At 42.6% G+C, this 26684-nt stretch overlaps 1 protein-coding gene across 1 annotated transcript; it reads right to left on the bottom strand.

Annotated features, from left to right (window-relative positions):
• Nucleotides 1-6006: 6006 nt before the first annotated feature.
• Nucleotides 6007-19350, bottom strand: LOC137312887 (probable G-protein coupled receptor 139). Its single transcript, XM_067979265.1, has 2 exons — nucleotides 19236-19350; nucleotides 6007-6917 (listed from the first exon to the last, which is right to left on the bottom strand). Exons 1-2 carry the CDS (start codon nucleotides 19348-19350, stop codon nucleotides 6007-6009), a joined length of 1026 nt encoding a protein of 341 aa, XP_067835366.1.
• Between the last annotated feature and the right edge of the window lie 7334 nt (nucleotides 19351-26684).

Genomic DNA, 26684 nt, shown 5'->3' with positions numbered 1-26684 from the left:
ACCTAAAATTATAGCCAAGAATTTCAGGAGTGAAGTTAGGAAACACTATAAATGGCAGTTAATGCGAGCTCACTTGTGAATTTTAAATATGAGATTGATAGATTTTTGTTAACCAAATGTAATAAGACATGGATTGAGGCGGCTATGTGTTGATAGGTCACAGAACAGCCATGGTCTTATTTAAGGTCAGAACAGGCTCGAGGGGCTAAATGGCCGACTTCTCGTGCTATCTTCCTATGTTCCTACCTTCATTTCCAAAAGGATAGAATTGAAAATCAGGGAAGTTGTGTTAAACTTGTATAAAACCTCCGTTAGATCAAACTCGAAGTAATGTGAATAGATCTAGTCTTCATAGTATAAACAAGATATGGAGTCACTGAAGAAGGTGGAAAAACAATGACTAGGATGAAACAGGAACTGAGGCCTTACACCTATCAGGAAAGATTAAACAGGCTGGAATATTTTCTTTTCAAAAGAAAAGACTGTAGGTGACCTGTACAGGTCTGTAAGATTATGAAAATGTTTGATAGGGTAGACGTAGAGAAGATGCTTCCAATTGCGGGGGAGAACAGAAACCCTGGCCATCAAAATAAGACATTCACTAATAAATACAATCGGAAATTCAAGAGAAACTTATTTACCTAGAGAGTGGTAAGAATGTGGAACTCTCAGCCACAAAGAGTAGTTGAGGAGACTAGCATTGATGCATTGAAGGGGAAGTTAGATGAACACATGATGGATAAAGGAATATTAGGATATGTTGATGGGGTTAAATGAAGAAGAGTGGGAGGAGGCTTGTGTGGCGCAAAAACACCGGCATAGATGTGTTGGGACGAATGGCCAGTTTCTGTGCTGTACATTCTGCCTAATTCTATGCAATTCAGCGATTGGAGAGGCTTGCACGAAAAGCAGAGCTATTATAGTGGGAAACATTAATGTTCATTTAGATTGGGTGAGCAGAGTAAACAAGTTAGAAAGATAGTGAATTTCCTGAGTGTATTCAATATATTTTTCCAGAGCAACATGTTCTATTACCAACAAAAGGACAGGCCACACGAGATTAATAATGAGTAAAGTGCCAGATATAGTTAATAATCTAACAGCAAGTCAACATTTATCTAACATTGGTCATAATGTGATCGAATTCAATATTAGGATTGAAAAGGAGAAACTTAACTGCAACTAAGATTCTAGATTATGGTGAGGTAACTTTAACTGGATGAGACAGGGAATGAAGACAGCAAACTGGTCATAACTGCTTTTGGGTAAAACTACAGATGAGCAGTGGAAGGTGTTAAAAATAATTTAGCTCATTACAGGCCAGTAAATAACCCTAAGGAGCAAGCGCTGCAACAAAAAAAACACCCATGGTCACCACAATAGATGAGCGATAACATAGGCCGACAGGAAAAAGCAAGCAAAGAGTATTAGACAAAATAATGGCACTAAAGGTTGATAAATCCCAGGGACTTGATGGGTTCCACCCCAAGGCATTCAAGGAATTGGTGAGGAAATTGCAGATGATGTCGCCATAATCTTCCAAAGTTCCCTCCATTCAGGAATTGTCTCTTTAAATTGGAAAATTGCAAATGGAACTAATTTTTTAAAGACGATTTTGAGGAAGAAACCAGGAAATTATAGACCCGTTGGTCTAACATCTAATGTGAGGAAGGTATTGGAATATATAATTAAGGACAGTGTGGCTGAACACTCAGAGACATTTAAGTTGATTAGAGAGAGCCAACCTGGAATTGTAAACGGTAGGTCATGTCTACCAAAGCTAACTGAATATCTTGAGGAATCATCTGAAGTAGTTGACAGAGGAATGGGTATGGATGTAGCTTATGTGGACGTTCCAGAAGGCATTTGATATGGTTCCCCATCAGAGACTATTAGCTGAAATTAAAGCTCATGGAATTGAAGCTAATCAGTGACCTGCTTAGGCGATTGGTGAGGCGGTAGAAGACAGAGCGGAGGGATAATGAGTATGTACTCTTATTGGAATGAAGTGACTCGTGCTCTCCCACAGGGATTTGTGCCGGGGCCTGAACTATTCAATATGTTTATTAATGAGTTTGATAACAAAAAAGACAGTCATATATCCAAGATTTCCGACGAAACAAGGATGGATGGCCTAGGAGGTACTGTGTACGGGAGGATAACATTACAAAGAGACATTGATGGAGCAAGTGCGTGGGCAAATCTGTGACAGGTGGATTTCAACACAGGTATGTGCGTGGTCATCCATTTTGGACCAAAAAATGGATCCAAATATTGTTTTCTTCGTGAAAAGTTAGGATCAGTGGAGCTCCAAAGAGATCTTGGTGTGACTGTGCACAGATCACTAAAATGTAGTAGTCAGGTCCAACAAAATAATCAAAAAGGCGAATGCGATGTGATCCCTTATGTCTGGCGGGCTAGAATATAAAGACAGGGGACGGAGTTTTGCTACATTTATAAAAAGCCCTCGTTAGATCACATCTAGAGTACTCTGTACAGTACTGTGCACTGCACCTAAGAAAGGACATGTTGGCTTTAGAAGGAGTGCAGCGCAGAATCACTAAAATGTTACCAGGGATTCAAAGGTTAAATTATGAGGAGAGACATGCTATGCATGCGTGGGTTCGAATCCCATCCGCATTGTTACCATGTAAACGTTTGATGCATCATTGCAACGATTTTTACATGATATAAGCCTTGTGCCCTTTTCTTGTCAATGCTTTCTGTCCTGTCTCCCCGCATTGTTTATATTTTATTGAAATTAAGACGGACAATTGGAATTGTTCCCGCAATTTTATTGGACTGAAGATTGAATGAAGATCACGTTGGGGAGAGAGATCTTTCCATCCCATCTATCCTTCTTTCTTTCCTTCCTCTGGGCTTTACACCGAATGAAAGAGGAGCGGGAAAGTAAAACACGAGGGAGCAGAAACACAGCTTTATCCTTAGGGAAGAAATTTTTAATTCAAATCTTCTAGCGAAGGAACATTGATCTAGTAAGTAAATGAGCAAAACAGCGATAGATGGAGTTCAATGTGTGAAGCCATCCACTTTGACCCGAAGAACGATAGGTTAGAGTGTTTTCTAAATGGTGACAAATTGGAACCGTGCAGCAGCAGAGAGTTAGGGGTCCAAGTACAGAATTCACGAAAACCTAGTGGACAGGAACAACAAATAACTTAAAAGGCCAATGGAAAATCGGGCTTTATCTCAGGGCATCTGGAATACAATGGATTCGAATTTGTGTTCGTGTTATATAATGCTCTGCGTATACCCCATTTAGAATACTGTATTCAGTTCCGGGCACGGCACCTCAGGAAGGATATATTGGCCTTGGAGGGAGTGCAGCTCAGAATGATCACCAGAATTATATTGGTCGAAAAGAGTTAAATTGTGAGGACATTTTGCAAAGGCTAGTTTTGTATTCCCATGAATATAGAAGATTAAGGGCTGATCTAATCGTGGCGTTTAAGGTGATTGAAGGAGTTGAGAGGGTAGACAAGGGAAATTATTTCCTTTGTTGGGGAAGTCCGGAACAAGAAGGAAGAACTGACAATTAGAGCCTGACCATTCAGGGGTGATGTCAGAAATCACTGCTTCATGCAATGGAAAATGCAAATCTGGAACTCTCTCCCGCCAAAAGCTGTTGAGGAGAGGTCCATTGAAAATGCCATAACTCAGATGGATAGATTTTTGATAAGCATGGGTATTAAAGGTTACGGAACCAAGTCGGGTTGATGGAGATAAGATACAGATCAGCCATGATCAAATTGAATGGCGGAACAGCCTGGAGAGGTTGAATGGGCCACTCTTGATCCTATGTTCCCAAGGATTTAGTGAAGTGAACGGACGACCTTGTAATGCATGAGGAAACAGTCAATTCTCGCCGTTTTTTCAAAGGAGAAGGAATTCGCTCCTGGAGGTTAATCTAAAACATGTTCAAAAATTTATTTCCGCTTGGGATTGAATGGGTAACTCCCGTGTGTAAGGAGAACGTGAAAACCGCAACACTACTGAAACCTGAAGGGAGATTTGAGCAGGTGAACAGAAGGACGTCTTCTGGAAGAAATTTGCGCTGAGTTTTTGCTGTGATTGAGATTGTCACGCTGCTCCATTCGACAACATCAATTCTGTTCTACACAATCCTCCTCCTCCATTTGTCTTTCACTGAAAAAAGTAGTCTCGACACGCGGAACAGTTTTTTGTTTCAAAGTAACTAATCTCATGGAGGAGCTTCTTAATTTCCATCTTAGAATCTTCCCAAACAGATTACTTCGAAATTACTAAATTAGTTGGTTTTATATCCTTCTCGCTGGTGCAAAAGAGGCAACTGGTACTTTCCCATGGTGTATTACAGCATCTGATGTTCACAACAGCTCATCACAGATTTTCAGATCCTCGTAGCTGTCTTATCTTTAACCTACCAGACTGTCTGTTGAATAAGGCTTTTCGAATGGGGACACCCTTCCCAGCAAAATCTTTCACAGACTTGGCCCTGGAGTGTGACACTTCCGACAATGCAGCACACCCTCAGCACTGCACTGAAGTGTCAGCCTAGATTAACTGCTCGAATCTCTGGATTGCGTTTTGACAAAATAACCGTCTGGCTCAGAATCGAGAATTCAACCGCTGAGCCAAGGCTGACACTTTAAAGGAATAAATGTTAAAAGGAGCGAACGGTAGAATAGCACTACAATCGATAGCGGAATGGGAGAAACACACCGGCAGAGATTTGCTGACAAAAGTGAAATGTAATACCCAATGATGCCACCTTTCTTTATAAAGAAAGGGGGCTTTTAAGATAATGATACTGTACAGGAAATGACCCGCCTGAAATTAGAACTGGCCCCATTTAATCGGCTGGAATGAAGGGAAATTCAACGGGTCCAGCTGTGGGGCCGGCTAAATACCAAATGGATAAAGAACAGGTTAAAGGCTGAATGGGTGACATCACTGACAGAGGTTCCAGTTATAAACATGGAGGTTGTAACAAAATAAGATTAAAGAAAAGGTTATAAACTCTGGAGTGACATTTCCAGGAGATAAATGTGCACAGAGAGTGGCAAAAATTAAGACATGAGTGAAGTACAACTTAAACATTCTCCAATAGGAAATAATTGGGTATTGCATAAAAAGAGATCCGTGAATAAACAGAGAGGTCTGATCTAATAACATGTTATAAAGGGCCAAGTGGTCAATGTTACTGGGTGACAATATGGAACAAAATGCGAGTTATGAAAAGAACAGAATGCAAGGGATTTGTTTGGAGACAAAGGGAAGATAATTGATCAACGTAAAGGAACGCAGCAAGCGTTATTAGGAGCATTTAAGAAATTAAACGATAATGAGTCTAAGGGAGGTTGTGCATACAGAGTAAAGCAACATCAGAACGTTTATATAGGGAGGGGGAACTGGGACTCTCGCACAGGCGCGATGTTGGCAGATGTTGGCAGATCCTCTTTGAGCTCTCACACAGGCGCAGAAGGTTAAGTGGTGATTTGATTGAGATTTTTTTCGGATTTTGAATGGAATTGATGCAGTAGATCGAGATAAACATTTTTCGCTGGTGGAAGAGTCTATGACAGGGGGGCAAAATAATTGAATCAGAGCCAATTCATTCAGGATATCAGTTAGGAAAGGAGCGGTAGAAGTGTGGAACTAGCTCGCACAAAAAGCAATAGTTGTTTGCTAAATTAACAGCTTTAAACCTGAGATTTGTGCAGCAAAGGGTATTAAAGGATATTGAGCCAAGGTGGATCAATGGAGTTAGGATACAGATCAGCCCTGATTTCATTTAATGAAGGAACAGGCTCGAGGGGCTGAATGACCTCCTCCTGTTCCTATGTTCCAATGTATGGAACATGCGGTCTGTGTCACATATTTCCCAGTGTTGTGTTTGGGAAACGTCCGGAAGCAGAGCCCGCCTGTTTGGACCCACGAAACCAATCGAGGAGCACAGGATGGGATATGAGACGGAATACAGTTCTAATGCTGGGAATTCTGCCGCTATTGTCCTAGTTTAACGAATATAAATATTAATTTGAGAGGGTATTTCACACCATTCTTCAGCTCCTCTCTGAATTTAGTCTGGGTCACTGCATAAATACACGTGTTTGTGCAGCAGCTCAAAAGCAGGAGCATGTAGCTGGTTTGATCTGCGATAAACATCGGGTCATTGAAACCTGTGGAATAATAACTGTTCGTAATTTGCATTGATAGGAAATATAAAACATACGTCATCCATAGCAGTATGAAATTGCCGGATATCGCAAAGAGTAAGATGATGGATTTTCTTCGGTTCTCCATCTCCGGATCATTGTGATTCGCATCACTCTTGCTGCCCCTGAGCCTCCTGCGGACTCTACTGGCAACCAAAATGTTTCCTACAGTCAGAGAATTGAGCAGCAATATCAGGAATATTGGGAGCAGTGGAGTCAAACAGCGGTGAATCCATGTAAATGCGACCCATGCAGCTGAAGGATAAAAGTCTGGTTTTACAATACAGCCCCAGGGTACGTTCTCCAATATAAAGTATGGTTCAAATGCAAAGTACCAAGGGATGTTTTTTAAACAGAACAGCGGGCACAAAGTTCCTATAACCACGGCTGCAGTTTTCTCGGTGCAATATTTAGTCCTCAGCTTCTGGCAACAAATGGTTATGAAACGATCAAAAGTGAAAGCGACTGTTAACCAGACAGAAATGTCTGAGACAGCATGGTTAAGGGCAGTTTGGAAAGAGCACACAGGGGTGAGGAACAGGAAGTTAGTCGGGAAATAATACTCCTTAATCCGAAACAATATTACGTCATTGATAATGACCAATAGATCCGCCGCTGCCATGGCCACCAGGTAGCGAGTGACACATTTCGAGAGACCGCACTTTCCTCGGGACAGGATCACAATCGTCATCACGTTAGCTGTGAAAGGGAAAGAAACAGAAACAGTGAATCACACAACAGGTTACAGCAAAAGAGCCAATTTCACAGTATTTTGTGTGAAACATACATCTTATGAGAGTATATGAGAGTGCTGAGTAAATAATAACAAATAAACATTCCCAGTAAAGAGGAAGGAATGAATCGAAGATATTCTCTGTGAATTTACTCGGAACTGCACCCTCTCTGACACCGTAAGTTCGCCAGAGGAGCAGTGTAAACCCGGCGCAGCACCAAGGATTTTTAATTCCATTGATGAACATTAGCCAAAACAAAGCGAGATAATATGTTATAAATAATTACAATCAGTTGTAAGTCAGAAGGGCAAATGACATAATGGAAAGAAAACGTAAGAATATAGATTGCAAGTAAGTAATAAATTGTCAACTATAAATTGGGAGATACTTATTCAGTGCGGAGCAGTGAAAATTAAGCCAGCTCAAAATGCGTCAATGCAAAATGGGGACCCCGAAGGGTGATCTCAACTGGCTGGGTTTGGACCCGTGAGCAGGAGAGGGGAGTGGACCAGGTGGTGGTCGGAAATCGTTCGGAGTTGTCAGATTTTATTCTCAGACTGGAGGTCGTGACAACAGATTGCAGCAAAACTCTGCTGTCAAACATCATCACACAAGGGAACTTGGCAGGTTTGAACTCGACCAAGTTGCAGCAATTTCGTTTCACAAACCCCAGCTGAACCGATCACATGGTCAACAGACTTTCCATCGCTGCAAAACCCATGTCTGTCATCGACAACTTCCACAGTCCAACACCATTTGGGGAAACTCCAACAATGTCCGCAAGGGGCAAAGGGTTAGAAATGAGCAGCAACGGACAACTTTATCTTGTTCGATTATGCCTAAAAAACAAATGTACCTTCCAAGTACAGGATGCAACAAGGGACACAATCCGACCTCAAAGGGAAGTGATGGCAGCGATCCCGAGATCGAATAATAGACCAGTGCAAGTGACAATAGAGGCTGTCGTTCAACCCGGTCCCCGGATTACAGTACAGACCAGTGCAATTGATAATAGAGTCTCTCGTTCGACCAGGTCCACGGATCGCAGAACAGACCAGTGAAAGTGACAATTGAGGCTGTGGTTCCACCAAGGGTAACAAAGTACCTGCCGAGATTCAACTTCAGAAAGATTGTCTGGGACATTCATACCTCTGAATTGAATCCATCTGTAATATCACTCCGACAAAAAATCGTTATGAAGAATTTGTCTCCATGGTCTGGAATGAAGTAATTGAGGAAATTGCAGCTGTTTTCGTAAATAGTCTTCAAAATCTCATTATTCATTAATTGTGCTGTTGGATTGGAAAATTACAATGGACTCTCCAATATTTGAGAAGGGTGGGAGATAGAAACTATATCACGATATACCTGCCGCTCTAAAGTCAGTTGTGGGAAAATTACCAGAATCTGTTAATAGGGACAGAGTGACTGAGCACTTGGACAAATTTGAGCCACGTGCTAGTGCAGAGAAACACAGGGTAATTCGGCACCAACGCGTGGCGAAGGCTCTGGGGTCGGGACTCAGGCTTTCGTTTCCTCAAACAGTGGCACTCCAACGACATAGGTAGGACTAAGAAAGAGGTTATGCTGAGGGAGTTTGAGCAGCTATAGACTGAATTATAAAGCAGAACTACAAAGGTGATAATCTCTGGATTATGACATGAGCCACGAACAAATTGGCACAGATTAAATCAGATCAGAGAGAAGAATGCGTGGCTCAAAGATTGGTGTGGGAGAAGTGGGTTTAGGTTCCTGGAGCACTGGCACCAATACTGGGGAAAGAGGGAGCTGTTCCGTTAGGACGGGCTTCACCTGGACCAAGCTGGGACCAATGTTCTGGCAAACCGAATAAAAAGGGCGGTAGAGAAGGCTTTAAACTAAATAGAGTGGCGGAGGGCTCAGGTGGGATGAAGTTTAGATTAATAAAAAGAAAAGACAAGGAAGTAGTACAGGAAAGCGATGGGGGTAAAGATAAACAGAGTGTGTCAGGAAGGGACAGAGCATACAAACATAAGAGTGCACTAGCAAATGGGGCCTGGGTAGGAAAGAATGGTAAAAAAGACAAATTGAAAGTTTCTTTATCTGAATGCATGCAGCATTCGTAATAAGATCGAAGAATTGACGGCACAAATAGAAACAAATGGGTATGATCTCGTGGTCATTTTCGCGACGTGGTTGCAAGGTGACCTCGGTTGGGAGCTAAATATTCAGGGTTATTTAACATTTAGGAAGGATAGGAAAAAAGGTAAAGGTGGTGGGCAGGCTCTGTTAATAAAGGATGAATTTGGTATAATATTGAGAAATGATCTTCGCTCAGAAGATCAAGGTTTCGAAACTATTTGGGTGGAGGTAAGAAATTACAAGGGAAAGAAATCGCTGGTGTGAGTAGTATATAGGCCCGCTAACAGTAACGACACTGCAGGGCACAATACTAATCAGGAACTAAGGGGGGCTTCTAAAAAAATGTAATGCAAAAATCATGGGCGATTTCATGTTTCACATAGATTGGACAAATCAAATTGGCAAAATAGCCCTGAGCAGCAGTTGACAGAGTGTATTCGCGACTGGTTCTTAGACCAATACGTCGGGGTACCAATCAGGGAGCAGACCATTTTGGATCTGGCAATGGCTAACGAAACAGGATAAATTAACGATCTCAAAGTGAAAGATCCCTTGGGAAGCAGTGATCACAACATGATAGAATTTCACATCCAGTTTGAGAGCGAGGATCTTGGGTCCTGCTTTCAACTGGTTAAGTTCAATTTTAAAGTGTACATTTTTAAGTTTCTGTCAGGCTTCAGCAGAGAGAGCTGCTGTAGTAAGTAAATTGGTTAGCTAGATTAAACTGGAACCTGAAGGTGGGGCAGGGCTGACTCATCTGAGTCACAAACTGTAGAAATACAGGGGCATGTCAGTGCGACAGCAAGGAGTGCGGCAGGACAGAGTGGCTTGCTGAGCGTTTGGTAAGGGTGGGAGTTCGGTGAAGTGGGGGAAGGAGGTGCTGCTTTGCCTTGCTTTTCCTAACTTTTTCCACAGAGCGACAGTGGACCTGAGCTTTGAAGACTGAGATTAGGGAATAAAAGCAGCAACAGACCTGCAACAAGAGAAAGGAACTGTGCAACGTCACAGGTGAGACAGGAGAGTCCGAGAGGTGAGCACAGTATAAAAGGAGAGACCGAAAGCGGAAGGAGAGTCTGAGAGTCTAAGGCAAGTCATGGCAGCACAGCTCGCACTCGTGATATGCTCCACCTGCACTATGTGGGAAGTCATGGACACTACCAGTGTCCCTGGCGACCATGTGTGCAGGAAGTGTGTCCAGCTGCAGCTACTGGCTAACCGTATTTCGGAGCTGGAGCTGCGGGTGGGTTCACTGTAGAGCATCCGCGATGCTGAAACTATCGTGGATAGCACGTTCAGTGAGGTGGTCACACCGCAGTTAAAGATTTCACAGGCAGAAAGGCAATGGATGACCACCAGGCAGAGTAAAAGGACTAGGCAGGTAGAGCAGCAGTCCTCTGGGGCCATCTCCCTCTCAAATAGATATTCTGCTTTGGATACTGTTGGGGGAGATGGCTTATCAGGGGAAAGCAGCAAGCGCCAAGTTCGGGGCACCACGGGTGGCTCTGCTGCACAGGAGGGGAGGAAGAAGTGTGGCAGGGCTATAGTGATAGGGGATTCAATTGTAAGGGCAACAGAGAGGCGTTTCTGCGGCCGGAAACGTGATTCCAGGAAGGTATGTTGCCTCCCTGGGTCTCGGGTCAAGGATGTCACGGAGCGGCTGCAGGGCATTCTGGAGGGGGAGGGTGAACAGCCAATAGTCGTGGTCCATATTGGTACGAACGACATAGGTAAATAAAGGGATGAGGTTCTGCAAGGTGAATTTAATGAGTTAGGAGATAAATTAAAAGCAGGACTTCAAAGGTAACGATCTCAGGATTACTACCAGTGCCACGTGCTAGTGAGTATAGGAACAGGAGAATAGACAGGATGAATGCGTGGCTGCAGGGATGGTGTAGGAGGGAGGCATTTAGATTCATGGGACATTTGGTCCGGTTCTGGCGAAGTTGGGAACTGTACAAACGGGACGGATAAACCCGAGCAGGAACGGGACCAATATCCTCGCGGGGGTGTTTGCTGGTGCTGTTGGGGAAGGTTTAAACTCGAGTGGCAGGGGGATGGGAACCTGAACGGGGAGTCAGAAGGGAATAAAGTTGAGAGCAGCAAGAGAGGGGAAGATCCAGGGGAAATTTACAATAGAAATAGTACAAACAGTTGTTCAAGAACAAGTGAAAGGGAAAAGCGTAGAGCAGCAGAAAGAAAGTGTACTTGAGGCACGACAGATAAAATAAGAACTAGAAGGCGTAAGGCAGCAAAGCTGAAGGTCAGGCTAGGGTGTGTGGCCCAACTAAGAGTTCTATTTACAAATGCACGGAGTATAAGGAATAAATTTAATTAACTACAGGTTCAAATTCAAATTGGAGGGTATGACATGATAGATATTACTGAGACTTGGCTGCAGGATGGTCAGGATTGGGACTAATTATACCAGGTTATAAGGTCTACATGAGAGATAGGGTAAATGGATGATGGGGAGGAGTAGCCTTAATGATTAGAGATGAAATCACTTCAATGATAAAGGGGGATATAACGACAGGTAAGCAGCCAACATAGACCTTATGGGTTGAATGGAGAAATAGGATATGATCTAAGACTATAGTTGCAGTTGTACACAGGGGCCCTGGCAGCAGCTCTGAAGTGCTAGATTGTATAAATGCAGAGATTCGACAAGCGTGTAAGAAAGGCATAGTGGTCTTAATGGGGGACTTCAACCTTCACATAGATTGGGAAAAGCAGACTAGCAACTGTCAGAAAGGTAGTGAATTTCTTGAGAGTGTCCGGGATAGTTTTCAACAGCAGTATGTCCTAAAGGCAACAAGGGGGCAAGCCATACTCGATTTAGTAATGAGTAATGAACCAGATTTAGTTAACGGCTTAACTGTGCGTGAACATCTATCCAATAGTGATCATGACATGATGGAGTTCAATGTAGTGTTTGAAAGGGAAAAAGTGAGTCAGCTGCTAAGATTTTAGACTTGGGCAAGGCCGACTTCAATGGGATGAGACAGAGACTTTTCACAGTAAACTGGGCAAATCTGTTCATGGGTAAAACGTCTGATGATCAGTGGGAAATGTTTAAAGAAACATTTAACGTGATACAGAATTGGTTTATACGCCTGAGGTGAAAGAACTCTACTTGCCAAAAAAAACAGCCATGGACAACAAAAGAGGTAAGGGACAGTATAAGGCATAAGGAAAGTTCAGACAAAAAGACATAAAATGGTACAGATCCTGGCGAATGGGACAGATACCAAGATCAACAAAGGGTCACAAAGCAGATAGTAAGGGCTGCAAAAAGAAAGTATGACATGAAACTTGCAAGGCATATCAAAAGCAATACGAAGAACGTTAATAGTTATATTAGGAATAAGAGGGTGGTCAGGAGCAGTGTTGGCCCCTTGAAAACTGAAAGTGGGGATATTGTCATTGACAATGGGGAAATGGCGGGCATGTTGAACAATTACTTTGCGTCGATATTGACAGTTGAAAAAGAGGATAGCCTGCCGGAAATCCCAAGAAAACTGATATTGAATCGGGGACAGGAACTCGATAAAATTAACATAAGTAAAGCAACAATAATGAAGAAAATAAAAACACTAAAGAGTGACATTATGACAAGTGGAGTCCCGCAGGCATCTGCCTTGTGGCCTTAATTATTCACAATATTTATTAACGACTGAGATGAAGGCATAGAAAGTCTCATATCTAAATTTGCCGATGACACAAAGATTGGTTGCATTGTAATCAGTGTAGATGAAAACATAAAATTACAAAGTGATATTGATAGATTAGGTGAATGGGCAAAACTGTGGCAAATGGAATTCAGTGCAGACAAATGCGAGGTCATCCACTTTGGATCAAAAAAGGATAGAACAGGGTACTTTCTAAATGGTAAAAAGTGAAAAAAACAGTGGATGTCCAAAGGGACTTCGGGGTTCAGGGACATCGATCATTGAAGTGACATGAACAGGTGCAGAAAATAATCAAGAAGTCAAATGGAATGTTGGCCTTTATATCTAGAGGACTAGAGTACAAGGGGGCAGAAGTTATGCTGCAGCTATAAAAAAAAACCTGGTTAGACCGCATCTGGAGTACTGTGAGCAGTTCTGGGAACCGCACCTTCGGTAGGACATATTGGCCTTGGAGGGAGTGCAGCGTAGGTTTACTAGAATGATACCCGGACTTCAAGGGTTAAGTTACGAGGAGGGATGACACAAATTTGGGTTGTATTCTCCAGAGTTTCAAAGGTTAAGGGGTGATCTGATCGAAGTTTATAAGATATTAAGGGGAACGGATAGGGTGGATAGAGAGAAACTATTTCCGCTGGTTGGGGATTTTAGGAGTCGGGAGCACTGTCTATAAATTAGAGTCAGACCTTTCAGGAGCGAGATTAGAAAACATTTCTGCACAGAAAGTCTTGTAGAAGTTTGGAACTCACTTTCGAAAACGGCAATTGATACTATCTCAATTGCTAAATTTAAATCTGATATAGATAGCTTTTTGTCAAACAAATGTATTTAGGGATATGGGCCAAAGGCAGGTATATGGTGTTCGATCACAGATCAGCCATGATCTTATCAAATGGCGGAGCAGGCACGAGGGGCTGAATGGCCTACTCGTGTTCCGATGTTCCTATGTTCCTATGTCTGAAACTATTGTATTGAACTTAAAGAAGGGCAATTATAAAGGAATGAGGGCGGAATTGGCTGAAGTGGATTGGGTAAATAGATTTGATGGTAGGATGGTGGAAAAGCAGTGGCAAACATTTAAAAAAGATACTTTGAGACTCGCAACAAAAATATATCCCTGTTAGGACGAAAGACTCCACAAAAATGGTGAACCAACCAAGGCTAATGAAGGAAGTTATAGATGGTATCAGTTTAAAAGAAAAAGCATACAGCATGGCAAAGATTACTGGTAAGCCAGAAGATTGGGAAAACTTTAAAAACCAGCAAAGGATGACTAAAGGAATAATAAAGAGGGAGAAAATAAATTATGAGAGTAAACTATCAAGACATAAAAACTGACAGTAAAAGCTTCCACAAGTAAATAAAAAGGAAGAGGGTAGCTAAATTAAACATTGGTCCCTTCGAGGATGAGACTGGCGAAGAAATAATGGAAAACAAGCAAATGGCAGAGGAATTGAACAGAAATGTTGGATCTGTTTTCACAGTAGAAGATACTAATATTACAACAATAGTAGTTGAAAATCAAGGGGCAAAGGAGAGGGAGGAACTAAAAACAATCACTATCACTGGAGAAAAAGTATTAGGTAAACTAATGGGTCTAAAGGCTGACAAGTCCGCTAGACTTGATGGCTTGTATCCTAGGATGTTAAAGGAAGTGGCTACAGAGATAGTGGATGCATTGGTTGTAATCTTCCAGAATTCAGGAGATTCTGGAAAGGTCCCAGCGGAATGGAAAACCGCAAACGTAACACCCCTATTCAAGAAGGAAGTGAGAAAGAAAATTGTAACGAAAGACCAGTTAGCCTTACATCTGTAATTGAGAAAATGCTAGAATCCATTATTAAGGAAGTAGTAGCAGGACTTTTGGAGACTCATAATACAATCAAGAAGAGTCAACATGGTTTTATGAAGGGGAAATCGTGCCTGACAAATTTATTAGAGTTCCTAGAGGAAGTAACGGGCAGGGTGGATAAAGGGCAAGCAATGGATGCAGTGTATTTGGATTTCCAAAAGGCATTCGATAAGGTGCGATATAAAAGATTGCTGCACAAGATAAGAGCTCATGGTGTTGGAGGTAATATATTGGCATCGATAGAGGATTGGCTAACTAACAGAAAACAAAGAGTCGGGATCAAAAGGGTCATTTTGAAAATGTCAATCTGTACCTTTTGGGTGCCGCAGGGCTCAGTGCTGGGGCCTTAACTATTTGCAAAATATATCAATGACTTGGATGAAGGAACAGAGTGTCTTGTAGGGAAATTTGCTGATGATACAAAGATAGGTGGAAAATCAAGTTGCGATGAGAACACAAAGTGTCTGCAAAGGGATATTGACAGGTTAAGTGAATGGGCAAAAAATTGGCAGATGGAATATAATGTCGGAAAACGTGAAGTCATCCACTTTGGGAGGAAAAGTCAAATAGCAAAATATTATTTGAATGGAGAAATCCTACAAAATGCTGCGCTACAGAGGGTTCTGTGTGTCCTCGCCCATGAAACAGAAAAAATCAACATACACGTGCAGCAGGTAATCCGGAAGGCAAACGGAATGTTGGCCTTTATTTCGAGGGGGATGGAGTGTAAAAGCAGGGAGATCATGCTACAACTGTACAGGGTGCTGGTGAGATAACACCTGGAGTAGTGCGAACAGTTCTGGTGCCCTTATTTAAGGAAGGACATACTTACATTGGAGGCAGTTCAGAGAAGGTTCACTAGGTTGATTCGGGATATGGAAGGGTTGTCCTATGAGGAAAGATTGAACAGGTGGGGTGTGAACTCATTAGGGTTTAGAAGAATGAGAGGAGATCTTATTGAAACCTACAAGTTTCTGAGGGGACTCGAAAGGGTAGATGCTGAGAGGATGTTACCCCTCATGGGGGAATCTAAAATTAGGGGGCATAGTCTCAGAATAAGGGGTCGCCCGTTTAAGACGGAAATGAGCAGTGATTTCTTCTCCCCGAGGGTCGTGAATCTTTGGAATTTTTTACCCCAAAAAGCTGTGAAGGCCGAGTCATTGAACCTATTCAAGGCTGAGTGAGACAAATTTTTGATCAGCAAGGGATTCAAAGGATATGGACAATAGGCAGGAAAGTGGAGTTGAGGTAAAAATCAGATCAGCCATGATCTGATAGAATGGCGGAGCATGGTCGAGGGGACGAATGGCCTACTCCTGATCCTATCTCTTATGGTCTTATGGTCTTGTGGTCTTTTGCAATAGGGGGAGCCTTTACAAACCGGATGGCCTCTACCTGTATAACGGTGGTGCGAGGTGGTTGGGGTGAGAGGTGTTGGCAGGCAAGATAGCTGGAATGATGGGGGAGGGTTTAACCTGGATGCGGGGGCGTTTGCGGTCAGTGTAAGAGAACACCAGTTAAATTGGAGCAACTTTTATGTGTACCAGTGAAAACACAAATCAAAGCTTAATGAGTCTAATTCCAATAGTGGGAGGTCAACAAACTAAAATTATTGATAAAGTAAATGAGAAAGACAAAAATCAGAAAGCTAAAAAAGCTGCGCTTGCATTAATAGAAGAAGTCTGATAACTAAGATGGGTGATCTGGAAGGTATTGCAGCGGTTCATAGATTGGACATTAGTTTCATTACAGAGACATGGTGGAATGATTCCAATCAATGGTATACCTATCTGGTAGGGTGTAAATTGTTTACAGCAGACCGTGTCAAGAGAGAGGGCGATGGTGTTGCAGCATATGTAAACTCCAGTATTGAGGCACAAGTCAGAGAGGATATATAAAAGGAAAGTGCTCCTCTACTTTTCCGAGTTGCTCACCATTTAGAATATCCCCCGATTTATCTTTCTTAGTTCCAACATGGATGACCTCACACTTGCCCACATTAATCTCCACCTGCCATAATTTTGCAGCGCGTTTCCCGCCGAATATCCTTCTCTGCTCAACCGACAAGTTCTGTGAGCGGAGCGTCGGTGGAATAGCGCCACCCGGTGGGAGGGTATCTAACTGATCACCAAGCCAGTTGAATCGCAGAATGTCCGTGCCGTGGACAAGGTGAAACCCGAACTCAGGCCAGCCAAGATGACTTTAAAACTTGCTCAATTACGGAGCTGTAGTTGTCGAACTTTCAGCTGCTTACCTCACAGTGAAACGTCGTGTAATTATTTTGAAACTGGTAAGAATATTGTTAAATATGAGGCGGTCGTAATGGATGGTCAGAAAGTTCGGTGGCATATTCAATGTAATGGATTGTCCTCGGTCTCAGTGCGAGCACCCCATACCAATCAATGTGTACACACATGGCCGCCTGAATTGCCTGAGATGCAAAGATGTAGATGAAAGATTCAGTTCAGTCCTCTCCACTGATCAACTTGAGCAGCTTTTATTGATTTACTCGGGGAGAGAATTCCAAAGATCCACTGCCCTCTGAATGAAGAAATTCCTCCTCATTTCAGTCATAAATGGCCGTCCGCTTATTCTGTAAGTATGCCCCCTAGTTCTAGGCTGTCTAGCCAGGAGAATCAACTTCTCAGCATCTACCCCGTCAAGCGCCCTCAGAATATTATGTTTTTCAATGAGATCACCTCTCATGCTTCTAATCTACAGAGAGTACAGCCCCATTCAACTCAATCTCTCCTCAGCGGAACATCTCTCATCGCAGGAATCAATGAAGTGAAAATTCTGGCACCGCCTTCAAGAATATCCTTCCTCAGCTATGGAGACCAAAACTGTACACATTGCTCCAGGTGAAGACTCACTAAAGCCCTGCACAACTTCAGTAAGATTTCCTTACTCTTGTAATCCAACCCCCTTGCAATAAAGGCCAACATGCTTATTGTTTGCTGGACCAACATGTTTATTTTCGAGTTCCTTGTACGAGGACATCCAAATCTCTGTGAACACCAACATCTAATAAATTCTCATCATTTAAAAAATAATCTGTTTTTCTATTCTTCCTACCAAAGTGAGTAACCTCACATTTCCCTACATTGTACTCCTTCTAACACCTTCTTTCCCACTCACTTAACCGGTGTATATCCCTTTGCAGACTTTTTGTATTCTCCTCACAGCTTACATTCCCAACTAGCTTTGCATCATCAGCAGACTTGGATGCATTACACTCGGCCCCTTCATCTAAGTCATTAATAGAGATTGTAAATAGCTGAGGCCCAAACACCGACCTTTCGACACCCCACTAGTTACAGCCTGCCAACCTGTAAATGTCCCGTTCATCTCTGCACTCTGTTTTCTGTCCGTTAAGCAATCCTCTATCCATCGAAACACAAACATAGAAACATAGAAAATAGGAGCAAGAGTAGGCCATTCGGCCCTTCGGGCCTGCTCCGCCATTCAAAATGATCATGGCTGATCGTCGAACTCAGTCCCCTGCTCCCGCATTTTCCCCATATCCCGTGATCCATTTAGCATGAAGAAATATACCGATCTCCTTCTTGAATACATTTAATAACTTAGTCTCCACTGCCTTCTGTGGTAGAGAATTCCACAGGTTCACCACACTCTGAGTGAAGCAATTTCACGTCATCCCGGTTCTAAGTGGCATACCCCGTATACTGAGACTGTGACCCCTGGTTCTGGACTCCCCAGCCATCGGGAACATCCTCCCTACATCTAGTCTGTCTAGTTCTGTTAGAATTTCATATGTTTCGATGATATCACCTCTCATTATTCTAAACTCTAGTGAATATAGGCCTAGTCGACCTAATCTCTCCTCATACGTCAGTCCTGCCATCCCAGGAATCAGTCTGGTAAGCCTTCGTTGCACTCCCTCCATGGCAAGGACATCCGTCCTCAGATAAGGAGACCAAAACTGCACACAATACTCCAGATGTGGTCTCACCAACTCCCTGTATAACAGCAGTAAGACATCCCTGCTCCTGGACTCGAATCCTCCTACTCCCACCAGTGTTTTCTACTCCTTGTTAAATCTTTCTTCCACCCAAACTGATTCTACTTCCTGTTCTTCTGAACCAAGATCCATTCTCTCCACTGTCCTCATGTCATCCTTTATTATCAGATCGACACCCCTTCATTTGCTACTCTGCTTTCGGAACGTCAAGTTCCATGGAATATTTCATTCCGAACCTTGGTCACCTTGAATCATGTTTCTCCAATGGCGATTAGGTCAAACCATTTTATCTTTATTTTTGCAACTAATTCGTCTCTCTTATTAAGAAGCTCCGTGCATTCAGATAAAGAGCCTTTAATTTTAACTTTTTATCATTTCCTAAACTTTGAACTTATTTTTTGATGCGTTAATGGAACAGCTCCCTCTTTCAATCGTACAGTTGCCAATGTTCAATGAATTGAAACCCTTGTCTCCCACATCACTCTTTGAGCCACGCATTTAACTCTTTGACCTGTTTGTCCCTATTCCAATCTGCACGTGGCTCAGGTAGTATTACAGAGATTATCACCTTTGAGATTCTGTTTGTTAATTCAAACCCTAACTCCTCAAATTGCCTCAGCAGAACCTCATTCTTCTTTCTACCTGTGTCGTTGGCTCCTACATGGACCACGGCAAATGAATCCTCCCCCTCATGCCCTAAGTTATTCTCCAGCCGCGAGGAGATATCCATAACCTTGGCAAACGGTTGGCAACGCATCCCACGGGAATCTCGGTCGCGGCTGCAGAGAACTGTGTCTATCCCCCTGAATATAATATCCCCGACCACGACAACATTCATTTACTCCCCCGACTTGAATGGCCTCCTGTGCCACAGTGCCGTGGTATCTTTGCCCATCCTACCTGCAATTTTTGCTTTCAACCTTAAAGGTAGCAAGTGCCTTGTACCTGTAGGACAAGGTCAAATGCTGTGGCTCCTCCAACATTACATCCAGGGTCCCCATAACAGCCTGACTCGCAATCACACCCTCCTGTTTTTGACCACTGAACGAATCTAAACTACAACCTAATCTAAGGGGTGTGAATGTCTCCTGGATGAAAGTGTCCAGTTAACTCTACCCTTTCCGGATGCATTGCAGTGTCTGCACCTCGGACTTCAGCTGAACAACTTTGAGCTGAATCGCCTTGAACTGTGGACACTTACCACATATGTGGTTGCCTGGGATCTCTCTGATCTCCACAAACTCCCACATGCTGCTTTTCCATTCACTTAACAGAAATACAGTGTTCATAACCTGACAACAGCCCACTGGCTGAATATTGCTCACATTCTCACTTACAGCCGCATCAACTTGAAACATTCAATGTATTTCGTTGGAGAATAAAAACACATTATAACATCAATTAACATATCACACAAGAAAGTTGGAGGAAAGGGAGGTCGTGATATTCTCTGAATTTCTGACACTCACCCGAAATCAGCAAAAGAATCACTTCAGGACAAATACAGCAAATGACAAGTCCCGCAAGAGCAGCAGTGACACAGTGAGACCCGGATTTATACGAACAGGAACCGGTTTCTATGATTTACCGGGAACTCGAAGGGTTCCAAGATTAACACAGGAATTAATTTGCACCTCTGAAGGTTTCAGTTACTCTGGAAATGGACATACGATGAATGCAACTCTCATTTCAGAAATTATGGCTCATGGTCCTAGATACGGGATATAAGGACATAGGAACAGGAGGAGATCATTCAGCCCTACGAGCCTGTACCTCCATTGAATTAGATCATGGCGGATTTGTAACCGAACTCCATTTACCCACCTTTGCTCCATATCCACTGATATTCTGACCCAACAATGATCTATCGATCTCAGTGCTCATTTCTAGATTTCCAGAATCCTTACTGTGAAAAAAATGTTACCTTATTTCACTCAAAAATGGCCGAGCTCTAATGTTAAATTTAACCTCTTCTTCAGGACCCCACCATAGTAAATTGTTTCTCTGCATCTACCTCATCGAATCCCTTTACCATTTTAAATAACGAGATCAGATCATCCTTCAACCATCTAAACTCACGGAAATACAACCACGCTCATGCAACCCGGCTTCATAATTGAACCCTGTCAGCCCCGGTATCATTTTGATGAATCTGTGCTGCATCCCCTCCAAGGCCAATATATCCTTCCTGAGATTCTGTGCCCAAATCTAAAAAGAGTGCTCCAGATCGGGTCTGACCAAAGCTCTGTACAACTGAAGTAGCACTTCCACACTTTTCAATTAAACCCCCTGGCGATAAAAGACAACATTCCATTAACATCGACCCCTACTTTCTGTCTCCTATCTCACAACCAATGACCGACTCATGTCACAATTTAACTCCAATTCTAGACGTTCGCAATTTTGCTAATGTTCTCTTGAGCGAAAACTATCAAAAGCACGGAAATAATTGACATTGTAGCATAACTTGAGAATGTGGAGTTAGGGGTATATAACATTTCGCACAGTACTGAAGATATTCTCAGATAAAATTACACCAGCTGACAGCACGTTCAATGATTGTAACAGATTGGAGCTTTTGCTGGACATTACAAGTACATTATGATCCCAATGAAAATATCACAAAAGGAAGGTGGGGGGAAACGCAGATTTGATATTCAATGAAATTTTGACATTGAGAGAGAAACAGTAACACAAATGCTTCAGAATAAACAACAACTTATCGGACACATAACAAGAACATTGATTTATTTAAACCCTGATTCATAAAGTAAGTAATTGTTCTGAATCAAACATCAAACACCACCTGGAGAACAGGAACACGGCGAACGGATATACAATCAATTAAACTTTATTTGTGTCTGAGAATTGATGGTGACTCTGGGTGCGGAACACCGAGCTACAACTGACCCTGTAAGTTGATATATTCAGAGAAACCCTCATTAATAGAGGCGCGAATTTTCCAGTGGGAGTATTAGGCTGCATTGACATTGAGACTGGTGACAGTCAGAGGGACAGTCAGGCAACTCACTTCACTCGGTTCTTACTGAGCAACATCTTTAAACAGACTTCACAGTTTTATAATCAAACGGCCGAAATATTGATGGTTTATCCGATCACAGGTGGATGGAGGAAGAGGTGATGAAGGGATATGGGGACAGGGCGGCAAAATGCGATCAGAACAATCTTCTCACTCTAAGGATCTGAGTGATATTAAAGGTGAATTTGTATCGAGCAGCGTTTTGACCGGGCGGACAGACTTGCTAAAAGTGCAGCAGGTGTATCAATCTGCAAGTGAGTGATCTAACTGATAAAAGTGTCCGGTTAGTATAAAGGGGCCATAACCCGGCATCTAATCGATGCTATGGGTAAAATACAGGTGGTGGAGGATGAAACGGGTTTCTCAAATCGGGTCAAACCCAGGACAGTTTCATGGAGCGCCGCTCCGCGGTTTCAATCGCTCTATCACTGCATTGGATTCCCAATCTCACCTGCATCGTGACAGAAAGGGGTCTGACATAAACTAGCTGCTTCCCACCGGCAGAGGGCAGCAAAATGCCGGCCCGTTGGTTGAAGAGGTGGCTGATTTCAGGCTGACAACCGTTCATGGGAGAAGATCAGAGTGAGAATCAGTGTTCTACGTGGAGCACAAACCCACCCTGGGAATGGATTGTGATCACCAGGAATAATATCAACACTTTGGTGGGAAAAGACCGAAAACAGTCTGAAAGTTCTGATTAATGGGATTGAACAAATCCCACTCCTGATTGTTCGGATTCACAGTTATATGTCCAGGTTTAGAACGGATATGAACGAGCGTTAGATCAGCGGAAGGAGGGGAGGAGAGGGAGTCTGTTATATGTCCAGTTCTTGAACGTATATTACCTAGTGTTAGATGAGGGGAAGGAGCAGAGGAGAAGAAATCTGTTATATGTCCAGGTATTGAACGGATATTGCCGAGTGTTAGATGAGGGGAAGGAGGAGAGGAGAGGGAGTCTTTTGGGACCACGGGAAATAACTTTAAATCTAAATATATCCACTGTATCACAAACTGCAAGGATTCTCAGTTAAAAATGCACCAATTTGAAACTCATTTGATGATCAAAATAAGCTGCAGCTTTTGATGGAGATGAACAATAACATTATACTGTCAATAGAATGATCAGTCAAGGAACAAGATAGAGCGGGAAATACAGTCACTGAATTTCTGCCTTTGATTTAACTTGGAAAAAACACAGTGAAATAAGGACAGTTACCGAGATAAGAGTCGTAATACGGTTAAATTCTGAATCATACATTTAGGAAATGAATATAATAACTTACCGGGGACTCCAATGGCTGCTATAATCGGATAGTAAATCATTACTGTCTGTATAATTGGCGGCAACACGGTAAATGGATACACGGCGAATGGAACTCTCATTCTGTCAGAGAAGTGATGGTGAATCTTGACGCTGGACACACGGCTCCAACTGACTCTGTGAGATGAGAGATTAAGAGAAAATCATTATTTATAATCGAGGGAAACATCCAGTGGGATCAGGGAACAGCAGCATTGACATTACTTCCAGTCATTCGGACAGCCCGCAATTCCCTTCACTGTGATGTTTGTGCTGCACTAATTAATTCCAAAGGATATTGCAAGTATTTTCAAATGGAACAGCCCAACGATTGGTGCAATATTATGTTCATATTTCTATCTAACAATATACAGTAAGCCGGACTCTGACAGCATCACTGCAACACGTTAAACAGAAGGAGGTTCAATTTCCCTCCTGTTTTGTGACACGGTTCACTCCTGTCGATGCACCGACTCAATACCAATAATTCTCAAACATGCTTCACGGGTTTGCATTGCTCCCCGCGATGAAAACACGTGGTATCATATTGTCATATTATGTTTCAGCACTGGAGGAGGCCATTCGGCCCATTGTTCCTTTGCCGGTTCTTTGAAAAAGCTATCCATTTCGTCCCATTCCCCTATTCTTTCCCCGTACATTTCTATATGTTTTCATTTCAAGTATTCATCCAATTCCCCTTTTTATAGTTACGATTGAACTTGCTTCCACCACCCTTTCAAGCACTGCTGTTAAGACCACTAAAACTCGCTGTGTAAAAAAAAATATTTCCTCATGACCGTTCATGATTTTGAACACCTTTATGATATCTCCCCTTATCCTTTTTTGTTCAAAGGAGAAAAACCCCGGCTTCTCCAATCTCTCCACATAACTGAAATGCATCATCCCTAGTATCTATGAAATCTCTTCAGAGCCCTCTCGAAAGCATTAACATCTTTCCTAAAGTGTGGTTCCCAGAATTGAAAACAATATTGCAGTTGCGGCATTACGGGAGTTTTCTAATGGTTTGGTATAACTTCCTTAATTTTGAACTTGATGCCTCTAATAATAAAGCTCAGGATCCCCTATGCCTTTTAATAGCCTTCTTAACTTGTCCTGCCACTTTCAAATATTTGTGTATGTGCACATCTAGCTCTCTCTGTTCCTGCACCTCTTTGAAATTGTACCATTTAGTTTTGATTACCTCTCCTCATTCTTCCAACCAAAATATATCCCCTTGCACTTCTCTGTGTTAAATTTAATCTGCCATGAGTCTGCCCATTTCACCAGTCTGTCTATGTCCTCCTGAAGTCTGCTGCTATCCTCCACATTGTTTGCTACATTTCCCTGTCATCTGCAAACTTTAAAATTATAACATCCATACCGATGTCCAGGTCATTAACATATATCAAAAAGAACTGTGGTCCTAATACTGACCACTGGGGAACACCACTGTATTCTTCCCACCAGTCTGACAAACTAGCGTTCACCACTACTTTTTGCTTTCTGTCTCTTAGCCAATTTTGTATTCACGCTGCAAGTGTCCCATTAATCGCACGGGCTTTAATTTTGGTAATAAGTATATTATGTGTTACTTTATCAAATTCCCTTTGAAAGTCCATTTACACAACAACAATTGCACCAACCTCGTCAACCCTCTCCACTATTTCATGAAAGAACTTAATCAAGTTAGTCAAACACGATTTCCTTCAACAAATCCGTGCTGACTTTATCTTATTAACCTTTTCCAAGTGATAATTAAGTTTGTCCCAGATTATTGGCCCTAAATGTTGCCCCATCGCCGACGTTAGGCTGACTGACCTGCAATTGCCTTCTTTTCCCCCTTTGTGATCAGACGTGTGACAGATGTAACGTTTTCCTTTCGTTCCTCAGCCATGCTATCTGCCTCCACAAGAACATCTCCTTTTATTGTCCCTGATCGGTCCCACCCTTCCTTTGACTTCTCATATTTATACAATTATGAGACTTTTGTCTTCCCTTTTATGTGAGCCACTAATCTATTCTCATATTCTCTTTACCCCTCTTATTCCCTTTTTTAGATCTCCTCTGTACTTTCTGTATTCAGCCTAGTTCTCTACTGTTTTATGATCCTTACATTTGTCATAAGCCTTCTTTTTCTGTTTCATTTTAGTCTCCGTATCTTTAGTCATGCGTGGATCTCTCGCTTTCCATGCCCTTCCTTTCTACCTCTCAGTGATGTGTCCAGTCTGTACCGGAAAGGAACTCCTGCTTGACCTTCCCCGTAATTATTGTAAACCTAATGATATTATGATCAGTGTTCGCCAAATTCTGCCCCACTGTAACATGCTCCACCTGCCCAACTTCATTCCCCAGAACTAGACCCTGCATTGTATTCTTACTCGGTGGGCTGGAAACACCCTGTCCCATAACGTTATCTTGTACACATTTCAGGAACTCCTTCCCCACTTTGCCCTTTACACTCTTTACTGTCCCATTCTATATTGGGACAATTGAATCCCCCCGTTATCAGAACTCTATAATTCTTGCATCGTTCTGTAATTTGCCCCCAAATTTGCTCCTCTCTCTCCTACCCACTATTTGGTGGTCTACAGTTTGCATCCAGTTGCGTAATAGCTTCTCTATTGTATCTTAATTTTAAACAAATAGTTTCTGTCTTTGAACTCTTGTCTACATCATCCCTTTCCAGTGCTATATTAGTGCATTCGATCAATACTGCCTCTCTTTCCTTCACTTCCCCATCTTTCCTGAATGCCTTGTGGCCGGGAATATTAAGTACACTGTCCTCCCCTTCATTGAGCAAGGTGTCTGTTATTCCCACAAAATCATAGAACCATTAAGCGACTTGAGTCTGCCGCTCACCAACCTGTTTTGCCACGCTACGTACATTTAGGCACATGCACTCCGAACTCATCTTAGACTGCTTTTGATTTGACCCTGTCTGATATCTCCTGTTTCTGAACTCTCTTTTAAACTAGTGTTATTTGACCTTCCCAATCCTCTGTGTTCTTTGCTTCTCCCCTCCATTGTTTCCTTCTGATGCTCATGCCCCTGCCAATTTGGTTCAAACGCTCCACCACTTCACTAGTTAGCCTCCCCGCGAGGACATTAGTCCCAGCTCTGTTGAGGTGCAACACGTCCATTTTGAAAAAATCCCTCCTGCCCCAGAACTGATCCCAATGTCCCAGGAATCTGAAGCCCTCCCTCTTGCACCATTTATCCATCTGTTTGAATGTGGCCGTTCAGGCTCTTTATTCAATTAGGAATTTATGTCTTTCGGGCGGGAAGACATAAGGCTTTGCCCGAACACTTCAGGTGGACTAATGTAACCATAGACAAGGGCTTGAAATAACGTCGATTTCATTGAAATGAAGAACTTTAACGGTTACAGATGATGATGAAACTGACACCTTTCTATTTGAAGAGCGCTACCCGAGGTATCGGGACCTGGACGATATTGGAATAGGTTGTGACAAGTATGAAGCAGAAGCTCTACGGAAATCCACATCCCCAGGAGTCTGTGGGCTGCGGTGGGGATTCCAGTTTCTGCTCCGTTCATTAATTTCAATTATTATCCATTCCAGAGAGTTTCACTTTGATGTTTTCTGTGGTATTATAATAGTTCACGCCAAGGACAACATGAACATTAGGAACAGTAGGAGGCCATTCAACCCGTCGGGCCTGTTCTACCATTCGGTTAGATCATGGCTGATCTTCGCCTTAAATCCATTTTCCCAACTTTGCTCCCGATCCC

This window comes from Heptranchias perlo, unplaced genomic scaffold, assembly GCF_035084215.1.
Source record: "Heptranchias perlo isolate sHepPer1 unplaced genomic scaffold, sHepPer1.hap1 HAP1_SCAFFOLD_44, whole genome shotgun sequence".
In the NCBI taxonomy this organism is placed as follows: domain Eukaryota; kingdom Metazoa; phylum Chordata; class Chondrichthyes; order Hexanchiformes; family Hexanchidae; genus Heptranchias; species Heptranchias perlo.
The sequence above is the reverse complement of the archived record's forward strand: the minus strand, read 5'-3'. Positions and strand labels throughout refer to the sequence as shown.

Excerpts from the sequence above, each read along its gene's own strand:
- LOC137312887 (XM_067979265.1), bottom strand. The coding sequence starts at position 19,350 with ATGCGTTGCCAACCGTTTGCCAAGGTTATGGATATCTCCTCGCGGCTG. Across the intron at positions 6,918-19,235 it reads TGTAGGAGCCAACGACACAG|CTAACGTGATGACGATTGTG; the intron begins GTAGAAAGAAGA and ends TCCCTTTCACAG.